Raw genomic sequence first — 23463 nt, forward strand, 5'->3', positions numbered from 1 at the left:
TTGCTAAGTACATTCTTTGTGATTTCTAGCCTACATTCAGCTGAAGAAAATGTTAGAATCATATTTTTATGGATATCTTTTTGCTGATATATTGAAAATCTATCTATTTTTATAAGGATATCAGTGCCATCCCTGTAGTATCTGAGCATGAAAGTGATTAGTTGTATTTGTATTAAAAGTGAATGGCTAACTTCATGAGTCATACTGTATAATAAGAATACTTTAATTACAGTATAAGCACAATAGTATTCCTTTTCAACATGCAATTACATCTAATTCATATAACTGGAAGCTTAAAAGTTACATGACTGATTTACTTATTACTCCTTTGATGTGGTTCTTAATACATCTACTATCATATATGTTTGCATATATTTATTCTCAGTCATATAGTTAACTTTGCAGTCTTATAAGTTAGTGATGATAACAGGTATGACAGAAGTATAACCAGAGCATAATTAAACTATAATGACAATGTCACTATACTGAAATTACAGTATCCTTAATAAAATGGGAACGACTCATGTTTACCATTACTGTACTTTAAAAACACATCCTGCCAGTAGTTTACAAACATTCACCAAACACATATGTAAGAGATTACATGAGGTTAATATATAAAGAACTTTAGCAATACCACACAGCTGAAGAAAAAAGAAAACGTTTTGCCATTCTGGAGTTAAGAAAGCAGATTAACAAAAACAATCCACATGAAAAGATGTGCACGAGCTTGCTGTACTGCAGTGGTGGACAATCTGCCACCTGCGGGCCACACAGGGCCCATCAGGGTCATTCGTTGGTGGGCCATGAGACAGTTTGTTTACATTGACCATCCATAGGCACGGCTTCTGCAGCTCCCAGTAGCTGTGAGTCACTGTTCCCGGCCAATGGGAGCTGCGGGAATTAGCGCAGGCCGCCGGGAAATGGCGAACTGAGGTCATTGGGAGCTACAGGCAGCCGTGCCTGCGGACTGTGAATGTAAACAAACTGTCTCACGTCCTGCCAGCAGATTACCCTGATGGGCTGCAGGTTGCCCACCACTGCTCTACTGGGTCGTTGGCTGATGTAACGCACGTTGAGGAATGGCAGATGCCGGCTTTTTGACACAAGTTTGGCAAGCAGCTGTAAGGTGCAAACAAGTTTGGAGCCCCACCGAGGAAAGACTGATGAGGGGCCATGCTAAAGCACTGATTCACATTAGCAAGGGAGCACAGTCTTAAATTCACTCCTATTCAGAACTGCACTTAAACATGTGCTGAACTGCTTTCCTAAATGTTGGCCATGCTTTTTCCTGGTCCAGTGACTCTTCATTGCTGCACCACTCTAGTGGAGTCTAAACAATGTGACCCTGCATTTCACAATTATCATTACACACAAAATATTCAGTTAACTAGAAGCTCAACTTAAAGGTAACATTAAAGATTAAATATGTATAATAGAAAGAAAAAAAGAAAAGAATCCTGTGGCACCTTATAGACTGACAGACGTTTTGGAGCATGAGCTTTCATGGGTGAATACCCACTTCGTCAGATGCATGTAAAAAAAAAGACCCCCTAATATCTGAAAAAATAGCAAATGACATTTAAGAGACAGATAAATATTCAAATACCCTCACACTAATTCATAAAATCTGTGAAATTAATGTACCTGTGAAAAATATTCTTTTGCATATTTTATCATATAAAGAGAAATAAGCTGATGTCATAGATAAGTGTTGAAGGAACCATGGGGAATAATATAGACTCCTTGCAAACATTCAACATCCATTCTTACTGTACTGCTTACGGAAGTGTTTCAGCTAATAGTTGTTCATTTTTATGGATATTAGCTCTGAACACTGGCATTTTGCTAGCCACACGAATGCTCAAGAGGACATGTCCATATTCTCTAGCTTAACAATGAGTTTAGTTATGCTTTTCAATAGAAATTGACTCCCTACTGACAGCCCCATATTTTTTCCCCCACAATCTATAAAGACAATGGTTATGGCAGGGTTAAGTTGGCTGACTTGAAGGTCTTATTAAATGACACTCCCAAAGGATCATCCAATGGTTAGAGTACTAGCCTGGACCATGGGAGAATGGGGGGTCAATTTTCTGCCCCACTACAGACTTCCTGTGTGGCCCTGGGCAAGTCACTTAGCAGTTTAGTGCCTCGGTTTCCTATCTGTAAAAAAGAGGATGTGATTATAAACATTCAAAATGAGTGCAAAGTGCTCAGATACCATGGCAATGAGGACCACATTGTACCTAAGATAGACACTGTAGATGTTCATGGGCGGCAAGGAATGTTTAGGATATGATTAGGGGAGGTAAATCATAGTATTTGTCTTCAGGGTACTGCAAGGATTGTCTGTTCTATTTATCCCTATGCACAAGAATGCACCTCTGTTTATTCTGGGGCAGAGTGGTTCTGCAAAGTGTTCCAGCATGACCAAATGGCTAAATTTCAAAATGGACCCTAGGTTTTTCACCTCTAGGTTTATATTCCCGACTACTGAAAAATTCCAACACTAATCTTCAGCTAGCTGGCCCACTGTTTTCTGTGTTGTTAACAGGGCTTTAGAGCAGAGCCCGGAGCTGGAGCACAGAGCAGCTCCGGAGCAGTGGAGCTGCAGGTTTTTGCCTGGAGCTGGAGCACAGAAACAAAGCCCTGGTTGTTAACCCCAGTTGTTCCACCAGAACCCTATAGTCACCTGAACAAGTGAAGAGAGAGTCTAAGCTGCAGTGCGAGCTCCTCATTGTTTCTTGACCACTTTTCTTATTTTTCTTTCATAGATCAGGTGTTTTTGTGTTTTGATTTTCAGTTAGAGACAAATCTGAAGCTCCATTTACATCTATACATGGCAAATGGCTACTTGTTGATCATTTCTTCTTAACGAATATGTTTTGAATGAACTGCTACATATCCAGGTAGGTAGCAGAGGTGCAGCAAACTGCTATGTTAATTATCCTCTGCTTAAAATCTTTTATAATGGCCCTAAATTGCAAAAATAGATTGTAATGTATAAGAATTATATACTACCCGGTTCAGAGCTCAGACAGCCCTTTTTCAGGGCTGTTAAAGTGGAGTTATTCAGATTCAAACTCAGTTATACTAGTTCCATATCAAGTACACTCAACAATTCAAAATGCCAACAATCTTTAATATTGTTCCCTCTTCTAACATTTCAAAAAGCTGGGCTTTCATAAGATTATTAGCCATATTTGATAACAGGTAATGAAACTAGTTGAACATCCCCCCTCTAACCCCCCCGCCCCAAGCTTGTCTGAATTTTCCCTGAGAATACTGTAGAGCAAATGTAAATTTTTTTCCATATACATTTTTTCCTATTTTGTAATTTTAGGAAGTAAATAAGCATTCAGAGTGTTTTGTTTTATTTCATGTGAACATTTGTATGGCAGTAAAAACAAAAAAAGTTAATCTATTAATAAAGAGCTTAAAACCATGGGCCACATTTTCAAAAGAACTCAGTGCCCACAACTGGGGGCCACATTTTTAAGAAAGCTCAGCTCCCACTTAGGCACCTACATGAAGTGCCCATTTTAAAAAATGATCTGCCACCAGCCGTGGAGCACGCCACTTCATGTAGGAGTCTAAATGGAAGCACAGCTCTTGAAAACTTGATGTAAGCTGTTTTCTGAGGTCTTCTGAAAATGTGGCACAAATGTTCAACTAAGTATAATCAATTATCAAAGCAGAAATATACAACAGTGTGAACAAAAGCCTTTTGTTTCTAATAATGTTTTCAGTATTAGTGTGTGCTGAGAATCAAACCAGTTAACCGCACTGTATCTTCCCCAAATGTCTCCTTAATTGTAAAACATGCCATATCTGTAACATACATTTTATTGTGAACCAATAAAGGGTCAGGAAAATTTATCCCATGTTCTATTGGGCACAATGATACCTGTAGGGTTGCTGAGTGTCCAATTTTTTACTAGAACACCTGGTCAAAATGGGACCCTGGCAGCTCCAGACAGCACTGCTGACCAGGAGCTTAAAAGTCTGGTCAGCAGTGCAGCTGGGCTAAGATAGGCTCCCTGCCTGCTGTGACTCTGTGCATCTCCCAGAAGCAGTGGCATGTCCCCTCTCTGGCTCCAATGCATACGTGCAGCCAGGGAACTAATGGGAGGTGCAGGAGTGGTGGTCTGCAGATGGCACAGTCACCTGGCCATGTTGCCACATAGGAGCTGGAAGGGGGAGATGCTGCTGCTTCTGGGAGCAGCTTGTGTAATCGCCACCTGGAGCCTGCACCCCTACCCTCTCCCATGTCCCAACCCCTTGCTCCCATCCTGATCCCCCTCCCACCCTCCAAACCCATTAGACCCAGCCCAGAGCACCCTTCTGCACCCCAAACCCCTCATCCCCAGCCCCACCCCAGAGCCTGCACCCCCAGCCTGAACCTCACCCCCCTGCACCCTACTCCTCTGCCCCAGCCCTCCAAACCACTCAGCCCCAGCCCAGAGTGCCCTCCCTCATCCTGAACCCCTCTTTTACAGCTCCACCCCAGAACCCACACCCCCAGGCCAGAGCCCATACCCACTCCCACACCTCAACCCCCATCTCAGCCCAGAGCCTCCTCCCATACTCCAAACCCCTCAGCTCCACCCCTCAGACCAGAGCCCCCTCCTGCACCCCAGACCTACCATCCTTGGCCCCAACCCAAAGCATGCGCCCCCAGTCAGAGCCCTCACCCCCTCCTGCACCCCAACCCCCTTAGCCAGCCTAATGAAAATGTGCAAGTGAGTGAGGATGGGGAGAGCGAGCAACAGAGGGAAGAGAGATGGAGTGATTGGGGGCAGGGCCTTGGATAAAGGGCATGGCAGGGGCAGGGCCTCAAAGGAGGAGCAGGGCAGGGGCGGGGCAAGGGTGTTTGGTTTTGTGCAAGTAGAAAGCTGGTAACCCTAGATACATGGTTACTTCATTCAGACATGAAAATCTATATATTCCATAGAGTGCCATTCCTGAAGCACGTCAGCAGAATACAGTAAGATTTCATGTTGCACCAGTTTTGCAAAAGAGCTGGTCTTAGAGTCACAGCATAACAGGTCTGTTAAGAACAGCTTTAGAATTTTTAAAAAATGGTAATTAAAGGTTCACTTTAATCAGCGTCAAGAGGTGCTGCAGACAGTCTGTTCTTTCACACTGTGTCATGCTGCGCTGACATTAGAACTGCCACTGGGACAGCGGCATGGCAAAGAAAAGAAAATGGAGTTCTGCTGCTGCAGCAAGAAGTCTGAATGTATCCAGGCAAAGTATCAAATTGTTGCTATGAATTTCCTATTGGAAAAACAGTTTTTTCCAATGCATGATAAAGAATCTAAAAAGTACAAATGAATTTTACTCTGATCATTTGTGTGTCATGAGATCCCCAAGATGGAATTCATTATTATCTATTGCTGGTAGAGCTACACTTTAAACCCCACAGTGTTAGCAAGTAAACAGTTGAATTAGCACGGTGTGTTTAGAAATCCTGAGTTCTGGTGACCATAAAGTGAAAAGATCTCTTTGCTATTTAAAAAAACAAACAAACAAATCCCAACCCCACACATTTAAGAATGAACTAAGCACCTTTTAAAAAATCTAATAAAAACAAAAGCCACATGTATGGAGCGAGCATTTCTAGGATTTCCATAATTTTCTTCGTATATGGTGTAGACAATTAAGGCCCCAAATCAGCAAGGCACTAATACATGTGCTTGATTTTCATGGAACAGAAACATATGCTTAAAGTTAGTAAAGTTAGCTGAATTACGGACTTAACCAGGGAACCTACTCATTTACATAGGTCAGCAATGACATGTGGACTGAGATTAGACAAGTGCACAGTTATTTTACGCATTATGAGCTGGCCCATTAACTGCATAAATTTGAACACGTGAATGTGTTTTGAAGGTTTGAGGCTTTAGTCAATAAACTGAAATCAATGGGGTTACTCACAGGTTGTAGGCTTTGCAGGAGCTGGACTTTACTGAACTAAAAAAATTCTCTTTACTATTTATTTACAGAATATTTATTTTTTAATTCCAATAGGCCATTTTACTAAATTGTCAAAACAGCAACAACAGGATAATACACACCTTGAGCAACAGGTCAAGAGATGGAGGACTCAAGGGGGAAATCAAGAGAAAAAACTGGGGGAAAGCGGACAGAAGCATAGAAAACTAGAAGTGAAGGAAATATAGGAAAAAAAAGATGATGGTGGAGGAAAATGGATGGGGTGAAGAGAGGATGAAAAAACACGCTCTGAAGAAACATGGTTCCTGAATAAGACAGAAGGAAAGATGCATCAAGAGAAAGTGGAGTTCAGGGAAAGAAGAAAGAAAATAAAGTTATTATTTGTTTATTTATTTAATTTATTACAAAGTGTGGTTGATTAATTGTTTTGAAGCAATGATCTAATGATAGTTTAACTATTCATATTAAATCAGGAAAGAGCAAGAATTATACAATGCATTTCATGTATACTTTCAACAGCTTTTGTTCTGAAAAGCTGGCAGGTATGTAATTGATTTGATTAAACAGCACTAAAACACACACACTCTGCCTGAAGCAACTCCTTGCCTAAGTCCTCTCAGAAACTTGTGCATCTTGCTTTTTTATTTGATTTGGGAAATTTGTTTAATACGAGTGGGACTGGATTTTCAAAAGCAACTTTGTTATTTAAGAGTGCAATTCCTATTGAAAGTTAACTTAGGTACTTTCTACCCTATGTTGTTAAAATGACTATTTGAATATAAATATATCCAGTATCAATATGTGTTCCGGCATTTTCTAAATATCTGAATCCTACAGAAGTTGTCCTAAATACTGCTATTTTATAGTAAATCACAAAGGCCTAACATATAGCAAAGTTTTATGAAAATACCAGCCCTTAATCTTTAGTTGCAGATAAGTACTTGTTTGATAATGGCCAGAAAAGACCATTAACCTAAAGATACTGAGATATATACTCTTTGAAAGCAGCATAAAGAACTAATACAATGAGTTCTGCTCTTATTTTTGCAGTATATTGTATAAATTAGTTACCATCTGGACAGGTTAATACTAAATTGGTCATAATCTGGAGTTGGAGGCTTGTTGATGGCAATGGCCAGGGAGATAGTTGTATCTGGATTCATAACCAGACCAGATTGGCCATCAGCAATTCACTAAACTGAGCCACCTAGACAATGTCATCGGCATATCGGAGATATTGAAGCAGAATAGTGTTCTGCTAAACACCATCAACAGCTGCCTCCTCAAGCTTTTCCATCAGCCAATCAATCCCAATATTCAACAATGGTGACAGAACACAACCTGGCCAAACTCATGTGGAAATAGGAAACCATGCCATGTATCTATTGATGTTGAGCACATGGCAACTTTCAAATACTTGGGAAGGGTCATGGACAGTGCTGGAAGATGCTTGAAAGATGAAGACACTCATATAGCAGGCAACTGCACAATGTTTTGGGTCCTTCTGTGGCCTCTGTGAGGATGTTGTAACATCAGACTTGCAGTGCAGCTACAGAGCTATGGAACTATGATTACACCAATTTTATTTTACGGGTAGTGAAACATGGGTGCTGAGAAAGGCTGAAAAGTGGAAAATTGACATTTTCAATTTTAATTGTCTTTGTCAACTGCTCCATATTAGATGACAAGACAAGATCAGCAATGAGAATATTTACAGCGGAAGCCAACAACTGCCTCCACCAGTACTGGTTTGGTTTAGGTGGCTTTCTTGGTGCAAACATATTAGGGTGAAAGACCAACACAATACCAAGTTTACCAAGGAATACTATTGTGATAGATGTGGCAATTTCCTGCTATAACCTTGAAAAAAACTGAATTAAGTCTATGGAGTCCATTGTATTAAATGCAATGTATATATTATTGTGGATCAGGATGACCAAAAGACTATATTGAACAATGTGGTAGACAAGAATGGTCTTTTGGGACAATATATGTGAAATGGATTCTTTGTGTGGGTTTACCTAGATTTATTGCTCTGATAACACAACACTATATTCATTTTCACAGTCAAGTCTCTTCAAAAAACATGAATGTTTTAAATGGTTTGTCTTCCTGAGATAAGGTAATCCATATCTGGTATTTATACAAGAGAGAGGTGTTCTGGTCTAGACAAGACATTCTTACGGGTTTGTCTCATGACCCAAGAGCCTTAGAGTTATCATCTGTCTGCCATAGCCATTAACTTTGATTCCAAAGCACGAATTTCAATAACAAATACATATTTTAAACACAGCACAGAGGGAAACAGTATAATGTTAAAGCAAGGTAAAGTTTAAAATGCAGGTAAAGTTTAAAAATCTGACTTTGTATAACCCCCTTAGGGATAATAAACATGGTATTATGGCTAAAGATGGTTTATCTTCCTGACATTTACTTGTCCTTGGTGACAGAAAGCAGAAACTTCATGCAATCTCCTTAACCAGGCTGAACATTTTATATAGTATATTATATTCTCAAGCACCTGGCTATAACATACTTGAACCTATATCTTAACATTCAGAAAGGGTGCAAACAAGTTTGTAACAACCTAATCTTAAAAATAAGTTATAATAAGAACAGCCATAGTGAGTCAGAACAAAGGTCCATCTAGCCCAGTATCCTGTCTTCCGACAGTGACCAATGCCAGGTGCCCCAGAGGGAATGAACAGAACAGGGAATCATCAAGTGATCCATCCCCTGCCACCCATTCCCAGCTTCTGGCAAACAGAGGCTAGGGACATCATCCCTGCTCATATTGGCTAATAGCCACTGATGGACATATCCTCTATGAATTTATCTAGTTCTTTTTTTAACCCTGTTATAGTTTTGCCCTTCACAACATCCTCTAGCAAAGAGTTCCACAGGTTGACTGTGCGTTGTGAAGAAATACTTCCAGACCAATGCTACAAAACTGTCATGTAGATAAGATCTAAATCAGGAACTCTGAGTTTCTTCTCCCACTCTTATTAATCTCGCCTCATATGGAAGCGGTTCCAAACCCCTAATAATTTTTCTTGCCCTTTTCTGTACTTTACTTATTCCAATATATCTTTTTTGAGATGGAGAAACCACATCTGCACACAGTATTCAAGATGTGGGGGTACCTTGGATTTATACAGTGGCATTATGATATTTTCTGTCTTATCATCTGTTCTTTTCCTAATTGATACTAACATTCTGTTAGCTTTTTTTGACTGCCGCTGCACATTAACTGGATGTTTTCGGAGAACTATCCATAATGACTCCAAGATCTCTTTCTTGAGTAGTGACAGCCAATTTAGACATCATTTTGTATGTATAGTTGGGATTATGTGCATTACTTTGCATACATCAACGTTGAATTTCATCTGCCATTTTGTTGCCCAGTCACCCAGTTTTGTGAGATCTCTTTGTAACTCTTCACAGTCTGCTTTGGATTTAACTATCTTGAGTAATTTTGTATCATCTGCAAGTTTTGCCACTTCACTGTTTACCCCGTTTCCAGATCATTTATGAACATTTTGAACTGTACTAGTCCCATCCCAGTACAGACCTTGGAGGACACCAGTGTTTACCTCTCCCTATTCTGAAAACTCACCATTTACTCTTACCCTTTGTTTTCTAACTTTTAAGCAGTTACTGATACATGAGAGGACCTTCCTTTATCCCATGACAGTTTACTCTGCTTAAGAGCCTTTGGTGAGGGACCTTGTCAAAGGCTTTCTGAAAAATCTAAGTACACTACATCCACTGGATCCCCCTTGTCCACATGCTTGTTGACCCCCTCAAAGAAGTCTTGTAGATTGGAGAAGCATGATTTCCGTTTACAAAAAACATGTTGACTCTTCTCCCACAAATCATGTTCATCTATATATTTGATAATTATTTTCTTTACTATAGTTTCAACCAGTTTTCCCAGCACTGAAATTAGACTTACCAGCCTGTAATTGCTGGGATCACCCCAGAGCATCTGGGCTAATTTTATTAATATAATTTTGGCATCAGATCTCTAAATATCTATTGTCTGTCTGTGATATGTAATAGACTCTTACTGTTGGTAGAAGAATGGGGGGGGGAGAAGGACCACCACCAAGGGGTGGTTATTAAGGGATTCTGAGGTCTTGGACTGCTCCATTTGCTGTCTCTTTCCTCTTGTGTTTCAATTTAATATAGTACTGTGTTATGCAGTATGATGTCATTATCTCACACATCTCATTATACTGAGCACATTAGTGTGATTTGCAAACAAGAGGCATAAAACAGCAAGAGGGCAGCATGTGTAGCCATATGAGCTACACATGCAATGAGGCTGCTGAGCTCACTACAAAATCATAATGTCAAGCAGTCACAGAGGTGCTTCCAATCTCATTATATGGGACAAAAGACCTCCACCTGCCATAGCAGTTGCAAGTAGACACAAGATGAGCCATCAATGCCACCTCCCCTTCTTCTTCTCACAGAGGCCCTTGTCTTCTTAACCTGGTGCTACACGTACAAGTTTATAATGCATCCATCACTTGTGTTTGAGGGTTAATGAAGATTACATAATTAAATACATGGTCTGAAAAACTGCATTCTCCATTCCTCTCTTATATACACACTTTGTGGCTTGTGACAAAAGCCCACTAGTGGGCATAAAAAAGGTGATCTAAATAGAGGGCAAGATCTTGGGAGGAGGACATGGAAAATTACAACAGGTTCATAGAGCAACAAGAGGGATGACTGTGGGGGAATCTGCTCAACATCTTAGATGTCTATACCAATGTGCAAGGAGCATGGGCAATAAACAGGAAGAACTGGAAATATTAGTACATAGGCTAAATTATTACTTAATTGGCATCACAGACACTTTGTGGGACAAATCTCATGACTGGAATAGTGGTATGGAGGGGCAGCTTGTTCAGGAAAGACAGGCAAGGGGAAAAGGAAGCAACTGTTGCATTCTACATCAAGAATATATACATTTGTTCCGAGGTAGAGAGGCAGAATAGTTGAGTTTCTGTCCTGGTCTACACTATGCGTTTAAACCGATTTTAGCAGCGTTAAACCGATTTAATGCTGTACCTGTCCACACAACGAGGCCCTTTATATTGATATAAAGGACTCTTTAAATCGGTTTCTGTACTCCTCCTCAACGAGAGGAGTAGCGCTAAAATCGGTATTACCATATCGGATTAGGGTTAGTTTGGCTGCAAATCGACGGTATTGGCCTCCAGGCGGTATCCCACAGTGCACCATCATGACCGCTCTGGACAGCAATCCGAACTCGGATGCACTGGCCAGGTAAACAGGAAAAGCCCTGCGAACTTTTGAATTGCATTTCCTGTTTGCCCAACATGGAGCTCTGATCAGCACGGGTGGCGATGCAGTCCCAAATCCAAAAAGAGCTCCAGCATGGACCATACGGGAGATACTGGATCTGATCGCTGTATGGGGAGACAAATCTGTTCTATCAGAGCTCCGTTACAGAAGACGAAATGCCAAAGCATTTGAAAAAAAATCTCCAGGCCATGATACAGAGTCCACAGCACAGTGCTGTGTGACAAGCATAACGGAAAGCCAAAGAATCAAATGAACACTCATGGAGGGAGGGAGGGGGTACTGAGGACTCCAGCTATCCCACAGTCCCCAGCAGTCTCCAAAAAGTATTTGCATTCTTGGCTGAGCTCTCAGTGCCTGTAGGGTCAAACACATTGTCCGGGGTGGTTCAGGGTATAGCTCGTCAATGTACCCCATCTCCCCCCATGAAAGAAAAGGGGAAAAAATCATTTCTTGACTTCTTTCAGTGTCACCCTATGTCTACTGAATGCTGCTGGTAGACGTGATGCTGCGGCAGTGAACAGCAGTTTTGGCTCCCCTCCCCTCCTCGCTGGCAGACGGTACAATATGACTGCTATCCGTCGTCACCATCAGCCCATGAGTGCTCCTGGCTGGCCTCAGGTGAGGCTGGCCGGGGGCACCTGGGTAAAAATAGGAATGATTCCCAGTCATTCCCAGTAGATGGTACAGAACGGCTGATAACTGTTTTCATCATAGCAACTGGGGGCTGAGTTCCATCAGCCCCCTTCCTTTTATGTGTAAAGAAAAGATTCTGTACTGCCTGGACTATCATAGCAGCAGGATGCTGGGCTCCTCTCCCCCGCACAGCTTAATATCCTGCCTGGACTATCATAGCAGCTGGAGGATGTCTTCTCCCCATTTTATCTCAGTAACAAGTCAGGGTTTCTTATTCCTGTATTCTTTATTACTTCATCACACAAATGGGGGGGACACTGCCACGGTACCCCAGGAAGGGTTGGGGAGGAGGGAAGCAACAGATGGGGTTGCTGCAGGGACACCCCCTAGAATGCCATGCAGCTCATCATTTCTGTAGGATCTGACACAGAGCGGATATGCACTCTGGTTCTCTGATACACTGGTTCTCTAGTACACTTGCCCCATATTCTAGGCAGGACTGACTCTATTTTTAGATACAACATAAAGGAGGGAATTCCCATTTTTGTTTTTGCGCCCCCGGCCGACCTCAGCCAGGGGCACCCATAACAGCAGCAAAAGGTACAGAACGACAGATAACCGTCATCTCATTGCCAATTTACAATGGCACAGCAGACAGTACAAAAAGACTGATAACTGTCTCTGCTGTCATGCAAAGGCAAATGAATGCTGCTGTGTAGCACTGCAGTATCGCCTCTGTCAGCGGCATCCAGTACACATACGGTAACAGTAAAAAAAAGCTGAACGGGCTCCATGGTTGCTGTGCTATGGCGTCTGCCAGGGCAATCCAGGGAAAAAGGGCACGAAATGATTGTCTGCCATTGCTTTCCCGGAGGAAGGAATGACTGATGACATTTACCCAGAACCACTCGCGACAATGATTTTTGCCCCATCAGGCACTGGGATCTCAACCCAGAATTCCAAGGAGCGGGGGAGACTGCAGGAACTATGGGATAGCTACGGAATCGCTACCCACAGTGCAACGCTCCAGAAATCGATGCTAGCCTCGGACCATGGACGCACACCGCCAAATTAATGTGCTTAGTGTGGCCGCGTGCACTCAACTTTATACAATCTGTTTTACAAAACCGGTTTATGTAAAATCGGAATAATCCCATAGTGTAGACGTACCCTCTGAGTGAAGATATGAGGGGGGTGGGAAAGAGGGTTAATGTCATGTTAGTGGTCTACATAGACCACTAAATCAAGATGATGAGGCATTTTTCGAAAAGAAATATCCAAAACACAAGACTTAATAATAATGGAAGACTATAACTACCCAGACATCTGTTGGAAAAACAATATGGCAAAACAAAAAATATCCAGTAAGTTCTTGGAATGTATTGGGGACAACTTTTTGTTTCAGAAGGTGGATGAAGCAACCAAGGAAATGGACATTGTAGACTTGCTTCTGATACACAGAGAGGAATTGGTTGTGAATCTGAAGATTGAAGGCAGTTTGGATGAAAGTGATAGGAAAGGAGTGAGACCAGCAGAATAAGGACAATGGGCTTCAACAAAGCAGACTTTAACAAACTCAGAGAATTGGTAAGTAAGGTCTCATAGGAAGAAAATCTAAGGAAAAATGGAATTCAGGAGAATTGGCCTAATATTAGGCCAAGGACCTAATATTAAGGGGCAAGAGCAAACTATCCTGATGCAAAGGAAATATAGGAAAAATAGTAAGAGGCCAAGATGCCTCCATCAGGAGTTCTTTAATGACCTGAAAAATCAAAAAAGTATCATACAAAAAGGTAGAAACATGGAGAAATTGCTAAGATGAGAACAAAATAAGATGAGCACAAGCATGTAGGGACAAAATCCAAAAGGCTAAGGCACAAAATTAGTTACACTTAGTGAGAGCTATAAAAGGCAATAAATACATTGGAAGCAAGAGACAGATGAAGGGAAATGTAGGTTCTCTACTTAACGAGGAAGGAGAGCAACTAACAGACAACATCAAGAAGGCTGAAGTGTTCAATGCCTATTTTGCTTCAGTCAAGTAACTGTGACCCGATACTTAACACAATTAACATTAACAAGAAGGGGAAGGGAATGCAAGCCAAAACAGAGAAGATCAGTTTAAGAAATATTTAGATAAGTTATATGTATTCAAGTCAGCAGGGTCTGATTAAATGCATCTGAGGGTATTTAACAAACTAGCTGAAACATTCTTTGAACCATTAGTGATTATCTTTGAAAACTCATGGACAGGTTAGAACCCAGAGGACTGAAGGAGGGCAAACATAACACCTATATTTAAAAAAGGAAACAAAGAGGACTAAGGGGTTTACAGACTAATCAGCCTAAATTGGATACCTGGAAAGATACCGGAACAAATTATTGCACAATCAAACTGTAAGCACCTAGAGGATAATAGGATTATAAGGAATAGCCAACATAGATTTATCAAAAACAAATCATGCCAAACCAATCTAATTTCCTTCTTTGACAGGGTTATTGACCTCCTGGATGGCGGTGGAGCGGAAGCTGTAGACGTGATATATCTTGATTTTAATAAACCTTTTGACACAGTTCAACATGACATTCTCATAAGCACACCAGAGAAATGCAGTCTAGATAAAATTACTATAAGGTGGGTGTACAAGTGGTTGAAAGACCATACCCAAAAATAGTTATCAATGGTTTGCTGTCAAACTGGGATGATGTATCTAGTGGGTTTCTCAGAGGCCAGTCCTGGGTCCGGAACTATTCAATATTTATTAATGACTTGGATAATGAAGAGGAGAGTATGCTTATAAAATTTGCAGATGACATCACGGTGGGAGGGTTGCAAGCACTTTGGAAGGCGGGATTAGAATTCAAAATGACCTTGACAAACAGAGCCAACCTTTGGGGAAGGCAGCCAGAGCGGGTGTCCCAGGGCAACCTGCCAAAGAAGGCGCCATGCACTGATCCGGTCCAGCACTCCACCTGCATGCTGCAGCCAAGTGGACATAGTGCTGGTTCCTCTTTACCTGGCCCAGTCCCTCACCCCCCACTCCTCTTGGCCAGACCCATGGCTGTCTTCTCCATTCCCCTGCCCCCCTCCCACTTGCTTCTCTTGGCCAGCTGGCTGCCTGAGGTCTCCTGCAAGTGATGGGTGCAGAGAGGCATCCTCAGCCTCCGTGGTTCCGCTCCAGCCCCACCTCCTCCCACCAGAGGCTTGTACCACTTGGTGGAGCTAGTGGGGGGGGGAGTAGTTGGGGGAGGCTTGGCGGCAGACCCAGGGGTTTCTGGCTGCATTGCATCATGGACAGCTGGGTTTCCCCATGGCGCAACCACTGCCTCCTGGGCTCTCGGGCCTCTGCTGGGCCTGGGACAGCACTGGTGAGATCCTGATGCACATGCAGATCCCCATGCCCTTCCCCCCCGGGCCCCACCATTATTCAAATGAGGAGGCCGGGGAGCATGGGGGTCTCAGACCATGCTGAGAAGGAGGAAGCACCGGCAGCTAGTGGACCAACAACCTGAGCAGTGGATGCTCCTTTCTCCAGGTAAGCCCCATTGGTCCTGGGTCCTGTGGAGCAACTGGAGTCCCATCACCATTTCTGGGTGCCACAGTTTAAGAAAGAGCTGTACAAACTAAAGAGTTCAGAGAAAACCAACAAAAATGATAAAAAGTTTAGAAAATCTGACCTATGAGGAAACATTTAAAAAAAACTTGGCCATTTTTAAGTCTTGAGAAAAAGAAGACTGGAAGGGTGGGGGGAGGAACCTGATAAGAGTTTCCAAATATGTTAAGTGCTGTTATAAAGAAGATGGTGATCAATTGTTCTCCAATGCCACTGAAGATAGGACAAGAAGTAATCAGCTTAATTTGCAGCAAGGGAGATGTAGGTTAGATATTAGGGAAAATGTTCTAACTATAAGGATAGTTAAGCAATGGAATAGACTTCCAAGGGAGATTGTTGAATCCCTGTCACTAGAGGTTTCTAAGAACAAGTTAGACAAACACCTGTCAGGGATGCCTAGGTATACTTGGTCCTGCCTCAGTGCAGAGAGCTGGACTAGATAACTTCTCAAGGGCCCTTCCAGCCCTACATTTCTAGAGTTCCACACTATTTTATTTGCTCCTTCCTGTTTACTTTCCCTCCTTCTTGTCCTTTTATCTTTATGGAAGAAAATTTAAGGTATCTGGGATACTGATAAAATGAAAGCTGTTGCTGGATGTGTTTTACAATTTACACTGCACATAGTGAGATCCATGATTTTACTAGTATCTACAGGAAGGGAGATTACCAGACCCAGGCCAAACATCGATGTGGGCCAATCTCCTGTTCCTAAGAGCCTCCCATTTCAATGCTGTTGACTCCATCAGCTCCTGACGACTGGTGGTGTCAAGTAGTTCATGGTCATAAAGAGAGATGGTCCCTGACACAGCCTGGGTACTGTCTTAGAATCATAGAATATCAGAGTTGGAAGGGACCTCGGGAGGTCATCTAGTCCAACCCCCTGCTCAAAGCAGGACCAACCCCAACTAAATCATTCTAGCCAGGGCTTTGTCAAGCCTGACCTTAAAAACCTCTAAGGAAGGAGATTCCACCACCTCCCTAGTAACCCATTCCAGTGTTTCACCACCCTCCTAGTGAAAAAGATTTTCCTAATATCCAACCTAAACCTCCCCCACTGCAACTTGAGAACATTACTCCTTGTTCTGACATCAGGTACCACTGAGAACAGTCTAGATCCATCCTCTTTGGAACCCCTTTTCAGGTAGTTGAAAGCAGCTATCAAATCCCCCCTCATTCTTCTCTTCTGTGGACTAAACAATACCAGTTTCCTCAGCATCTCCTCACAAGTCATGTGCTCCAGCCCCCTAATCATTTTTGTTACCCTCCACTGGACTTTTTCCAATTTTTCCACATCCTTCTTGTAGGGTGGGGCCCAAAACTTGATACAGTACTCCAGATGAGGCCTTACCAATGTCGAATAGAGAGGAATGATCACGTCCTTCGATCTGCTGGCAATGCCCCTACTTATACAGCCCAAAATGCAAATAGCCTTCTTGGCAACAAGGGCACATTCTTGACTCATATCCAGCTTTTCATCCACTGTAACCCCTAGGTCCTTTTCTGCAGAACTGCTTCCTAGCCATTCGGTCTCTAGTCTGTAATAGTGAATGGGATTCTTTCATCCTAAGCGGAGGACTTCTGCACTTGTCCTTGTTAAACCTCATCAGGTTTCTTTTGGTCCAGTCCTCTAATTTGTCTAGGTCCCTCTGTATCCTATCCCTACCCTCCAGCGTATCTACCACTCCTCCCAGTTTAGTGTCATCTGCAAACTTGCTGAGAGTGCAGTTCACGCCATCCTGCAGATCATTAATGAAGATATCGAACAAAACCAGCCCCAGGACTGACCCTTGGGGAACTCTGCTTGAAACTGGCTGCCAACTAGACATGGTGCCATTGATCACTACCCGCTGAACCCGACGATCTAGCCAGCTTTCTATCCACCTTATAGTCCGTTCATCCAGCCCATACTTCTTTAACTTGCTGGCAAGAATACTGTGGGAGACTGTATCAAAAGCTTTGCTAAAGTCAAGGAATAACACATCCACTGCTTTCCCCTCATCCACAGACCCAGTTATCTCCTCGTAGAAGGCAATTAGGTTAGTCAGGCATGACATGGCCTTGGTGAATCCATGTTGACTGTTCCTGATCACTTTCCTCTCCTCTAAGTGCTTCAGAATTGATTCCGTGAGGACATGCTCCATGATTTTTCCAGGGACTGAGGTGAGACTGACTGGCCTGTAGTTCCCCGGATCCTCCTCCTTCTCTTTTTTTAAAGATGGGCACTACATTAGCCTTTTTCCAGTCATCCGGGACCTCCCCCGATCACCATGAGTTTTCAAAGATAATGGCCAGTGGCTCTGCAATCACATCGAGCACACACATCTGCTATCACATTTAGCACCCTCGGATGCAGCGCATCCGGCCCCATAGGCTTGTGCTCGTCTAGTTTTTCTAAATAGTCCCGAACCACTTCTTTCTCCACAGAGGGCTGGTCACCTTCTGCCCATACTGTGGTGTCCAGTGCAGCAGTCTGGGAGCTGACCTTGTTTGTCAAGACAGAGGCAAAAAAAGCATTGAGTACACTAGCTTTTTCCACATTCTTTGTCACTAGGTTGCCTCCCTCATTCAATAAGGGGTCAACACTTTCCTTTACTTTCTTTTTGTTGCTAACATACCTGAAGAAACCCTTCTTGTTATTCTTAATATCTTTTACTAGCTGCAACTCCAGTGTGATTTGGCCTTCCTGATTTCACTCCTGCATGCCTGAGCAATATTTTTATACTCCTCCCTGGTCATTTGTCTAATCTTCCACTTCTTGCAAATTTCTTTTTTGTGTTTAAGATCAGCAAGGATTTCACTGTTAAGCCAAGTTGGTCACCTGCCATATTTACAATTCTTTCTACACATTGGGGTGTTTTTTTCCTGCACCCTCAATAAGGATTCTTTAAAATACAGCTAGCTGTCCTGGACTCCTTTCCCCTTCACGTTATTTTCCCAGGGGACCCTGCCCATCAGTTCCCTGAGGGAGTCAAAGTCTGCTTTTCTGAAGTCCAGGGTCCATATTCTGCTGCTCTCCTTTCTTCCTTGTGTCAGGATCCTGAACCTGACCATCTCATGGTCATTGCCTCCCAGGTTCCCATCCACTTTTGCTTCCCCTACTAACTCTTCTCTGTTTGTGAGCAGCAGGTCAAGAAGAGCTCTGCCCCTAGTTGATTCCTCCAGTCTTCTGAGGATCTTGCAGATCAGGATCTTAAAATTAGATCCAGCATTGCACAGAGAGTCAGTGCACCATAAGGAGTAATGGGTAAGTTTCTAATCAGATTTACTTTCTGGCATTCCTGCACTAACACAACGCAACAGAATGATTAAATTTGAATGTACTACACTGTCAGTTAAAGTTAAAAATGTAATCATTTTATCCGATCTTTTGTGGTAGGATGCTTGTTTTTATACCACTAATTTTGGATTTAGATACTTAGGGCCAGATCCTCAACTGGTATAGAATACGTGCAGAATGCTTTATTTCCACTAAAATCAAATATAGTTATTCAAACTTACACTAAGTGAGCATCTGGCTTTCAGTGTACTTTTAAAATGATGCAGTAAATGTATGGAAGATTCAACATATATGATGCTGGGTTACACAGTTATGAAAGAGCAAATGAAATATGTTTTATAAATATACTCAGATAATGTACATTTTGTCTTCTTACATATGACAAAGAGAAATAGGAAAGCACATTTTTCATAGTTTATGATCCATTTTTAATATTTTAATTATTTGTAAATTCTGAATAGCAATTCCATAAAAAATTAAGACCAGAGTATTATACAGGGCTTAAATATAATGCAGGCACTGATAAAGCATAGATTAGGCACACTACAGCAATATTCTCAAGCATGTGAGTACATTGAAATCTAAATAGATTTTCTCTCTCCATCCAGTCCACTATAGAGCTCTTACATGGTGAAGTTATTCCTCTCACTTGTTTGAAAACAGTTCCATGTGATTCTATGGGCCATAACCACACATCTTACCTATACCATTGGTCCCATTTAAGACAAAGGGACTATTGGTAAGTGGAAAACAAATAGGATGCAGCCCATAAAATTGCTGATTTCACCAAGGGGACAAAATATCCCAAGCAAGTGAGCACTGTTGAAGGACAAATGTTCACTGAATCAACTGGCAGCACCAGTTTACATCAGCAGATAACTTGTACCTTATGTTTTTAAGGGCACACATTTTCAAATTTCTAAAATGATATTTCAGAGATATTTCAAATTGTTTACTTTTAAATATCTATGAGTTTTGGGGAAATAGATAGGTGGGAGGATTTGTAAAGGAATATATAGCCTTTCTCCTCTAGATTGCTTGCTAATATCCCGCTAGATCACTAGTGACAGAAGTGTGTTACCATGGATGTTTAGAGGCTTCTATGACGTGCTTGATGTGCTATGGCATGTGCCTCCCTGTCGACTTGACAACTATCTAAATCACAAAAAAGCCACCACATTTCAAAGAGGCTGAGCTATCTTCTTGCTCTGGCTGGTTCTCCAGATCAGCAGGTCAGTTTGAGAAAGCTTACACTGTCACTTCTTGTTCTGCAAGTGTCCTGTGTACAGGGACCATCATTCTCCAGGGCTGTCAGCAAGCACCTTCCACAAGCACTGAACTTACATGACATATGTTTTCTCTCTTAAATCTATTACCTCAGATTTCTGAGTCCTGCTTTTCTTTTCCAAACAGTTATATTTACAGAATATAGGAGACAAACATAATTTTCACTTTTAATATCTAATTTAAACAAGGAGCTTACCTGTTACCATTAAATAAATAATTTTTTAAAATCAAGCTTACTACAGTATATTCTTCAGGAGTTTTCAGAAACAATATGGAAAAAGCTTACAGAGCTTCTGTATCAGATCGCTTGCTGAACTGTTAATTTAGGCAGATACTTTACTGTATCACCACCCCCAACCGCATTTACATTCATTCTGATTACAAACTGCAACTTTGTTGAGAAAAGAAAGGATACTTTAACAAAGAATTATCAACTGGCTTAGGTCAGAAAAGAAAATTTCCTCATTTTAACATAACATATGTTCATTTTTAGTTTTGGCCTCCTTTGATATTCTCTGATATCTGAGATTATCACAATTAATGTACCACATTGTTCTGTGTTCCAGCTCTAGAAGGGATCCTATAATACCTTTCCATATACTGTAAGGATGGTTATTCTTTCAAAACTGAAATTAGATAGTAGGATAGGCAACTATTCCTTGGGTGCTCTGGGGCTAGAACACCCTTGGGGAAAAAATGGTGGTTGCAGCTCTCCACCTTCCCCCCCCAGTACCTCCAGCCCACCAACGGTCCCACTGATCAGTGCTTCCCCTTCCCTCCCAGTGCCTCCCCACCTGTCATGGGCCAGCTGTTCCACGGCATGCAGTAGGCACTGAGAGGAGAGGAAGGAGTGAGGGTAGGGTGCACTTGTGGGAGGAGGCAGAATGGGGTGGGAAGAGGAGGGGCGGGGGCAGAACGCGAGCAAGGTGGGGGGGAGGGATGGGGGCACAGCTGGGAGGGGTCAAGCACATTAGAAAGTCAGCGCCTCTGCTCAGTAGCGACTACAAAAGTTACTATAGAAATTTCTACTCCTTCAACCTTTTCAAAGTTACACGAAATGATTTTACTAATAAAAACATACTTGTCTTGCTGTCATCAGTGCAGAGCCAGTCAATATAGGTACAGGTGGTTCAGTACTGTTCTATTTTGGCTCACATGTTGAAAGAATTGCCAGCTATGTTCTGAACTGAAAGATATTTCTACTAGGGCTGTCAAGCGATTAAAAAATTAATCATAATTAATTGCTGTTTTAATCGCACTGTTAAACAATATTAAAATACTATTTATTTAAATATTTTGGGGGTTTTCTATATTTTCAAATATAGGGTCAGAGCTGGGGGCTCTGGGATTCAGCCCTGCTCCAGGCTTCAGCACGCTTCAGGGCATGGGGCTTCAGGCCCTCTCGGGGGGCAGGGCTTAGAGCTTCAGTCCAGCATGGGACATGGAGCTTCAGCCCCCTTCAGGGTGCATGGCATGGGGCTTCAGCGCCTCTCGGGGAGCAGGGCTCCAGGCTTCAATCTAGAATGGGACTTTAGCCCCTTTAGGGCTTCAGCCCAGCATGGAGTTCAGGGCTCTAGCCCCTCTTAGGTTTGGGGCATGGGGCTCCAGCCTCTCCTGACCCCCTAGGAAGCTGCTGGCTGCAGCCCCCATTCCTCCCACCCCCTGTGCCGCCTCTGGAACTGGGCTGCTCCAGCCGTACCCCGCACCTAGCTGCAAAATTATAATGGTTGGTTTCCCTCACATAAAATATATCATACTTTCCTGCAGAAGAATTGTAATTAACTTATCTTTTTACACAATATAAACAAGTTCTGACAAACTTGATATTATTATTAATGCAAATTAACAGGTGTAGGCACACAGTTGTATTCCTTCTGCTTCATACAAAGTTAGTGCTAAAAGTATACACTCGTAAAAAGTCTACTATATACTTACTCTTGTGTTGTTTCTTTCAGCCTTGAGTTCTGAAATTTCCTCCTCTTTTTCAAGCAGTTGTTCCCTACACACATTTAACTCCTTTGTCAGTGCAGCAAATTCCTATAAAAAGGAAATAAATATAGAAATTATTTTAAATGTACATTTTGGAGTGTATTCCCAAAATTAATCTGCATTATAGCATTTAGCATTTAATATTTAAATACTGTATATACTTGTTCATTAGCCTGTTCATTTATAAACTGACCCCCAAAGATGGTTAGGTAAAAATAGCAAAAACTGTATGACCCTTTCATAAGCCGACCCTATATTTCAGGGGTTGGCAAACTTTGGCTCCTGCCCTAGCTAGCGGGCCTGGATGTTTTGCTTACCTGGAGTGTTCACAGGCACAGAGCCCCTCAGCTCCCAGTATCCACCATTTGCCATTCCCAGCAATGGAAGCTGCAGGAAGTGGTGCACCACGTCCCGCAACTCCCATTGGCTGGGAATGGCGAACCATTGCCACAGGGAGCTGAGGGGCTCCATGCATGCAGATGCTCCAGGTAAACAAAATGACAATGTATTAGATATTCAATTCAATGATTCCATAGAGTTTAAAATCACCAAATTTTGGTGTAGAACCATTTATAAGCCGACTCCTGCTCTTTGATGCGTCACTTTTTTACCAAAATTAATTGGCTTATGAATGAGTATATACGGTAATTTTTAAAAGTCCAGAAAGGCAGCACTATAAAGTTAAAACTATAATAATATTTATTTGTGGTTACTGGTACATAATTCATAACTATGTGTATCAAAGGATTTTTGAAAGTTATAGAGTCAAAGTCAGCTTCAGAGCTTGGCCAGCTAAAATAGCTGAGGATCTGGCCTATAGACTAGCAAATTATTTCTGAACATGTCAAATTATTTTGATAAGAGAATGGGAAGCAAATTAATTGCAATACCATAATCAACAACAACAATAAGCTGTTTCTATAGCACTGTCCATTCAATGATCTCAAAAAGCTCTACCATATTAGCATTTTAAGGCACCAGTTCAAGAAAGCATCCTATTCAGGACAGCATTTAAGCATGTACTTAACTTTAAGCACCTGCTAAAGTCCCATTGAATGAATAGGTCTTTAGCAGGTGTTTTAAGTTAAGCAGGTGATTAAAAGCAGACATAAAAAGAAATGAACTTTAATGTACACTTAAGTGCTTTCCAGAATCAGGGCCTAAAGTGCATGACTTTCCTGCGAGGTTGGTAACAGTCTATTTTTCATTTGTTTAGGTTTTAACTGATTTTAAAAAAATAATAAAAATACCACAAAGATACTTTTTCAACAGAAATCCTGGAATGGCTAATGAAACCCACCTATTCAGAACACTGAGACATGTTTAAAATTACAGTTGCCAATCAGTGAAGCTGGCAGTATC

At 41.9% G+C, this 23463-nt stretch overlaps 1 protein-coding gene across 9 annotated transcripts in view; it reads right to left on the reverse strand.

The window, feature by feature from the left end:
• Nucleotides 1-23463, reverse strand: part of PPFIA2 (PTPRF interacting protein alpha 2) — a 655361-nt gene that overhangs the window by 262280 nt on the left and 369618 nt on the right. For all 9 annotated transcript variants that reach the window (XM_050934433.1, XM_050934482.1, XM_050934424.1 and 6 more), the window contains one exon: nucleotides 22048-22149. In XM_050934433.1, the coding sequence (XP_050790390.1) occupies nucleotides 22048-22149 (102 nt within the window). The remainder of the gene's footprint in view (nucleotides 1-22047; nucleotides 22150-23463) is intronic.

This window comes from Gopherus flavomarginatus, chromosome 1 (genome assembly GCF_025201925.1).
Source record: "Gopherus flavomarginatus isolate rGopFla2 chromosome 1, rGopFla2.mat.asm, whole genome shotgun sequence".
Lineage (NCBI taxonomy): Eukaryota > Metazoa > Chordata > Testudines > Testudinidae > Gopherus > Gopherus flavomarginatus.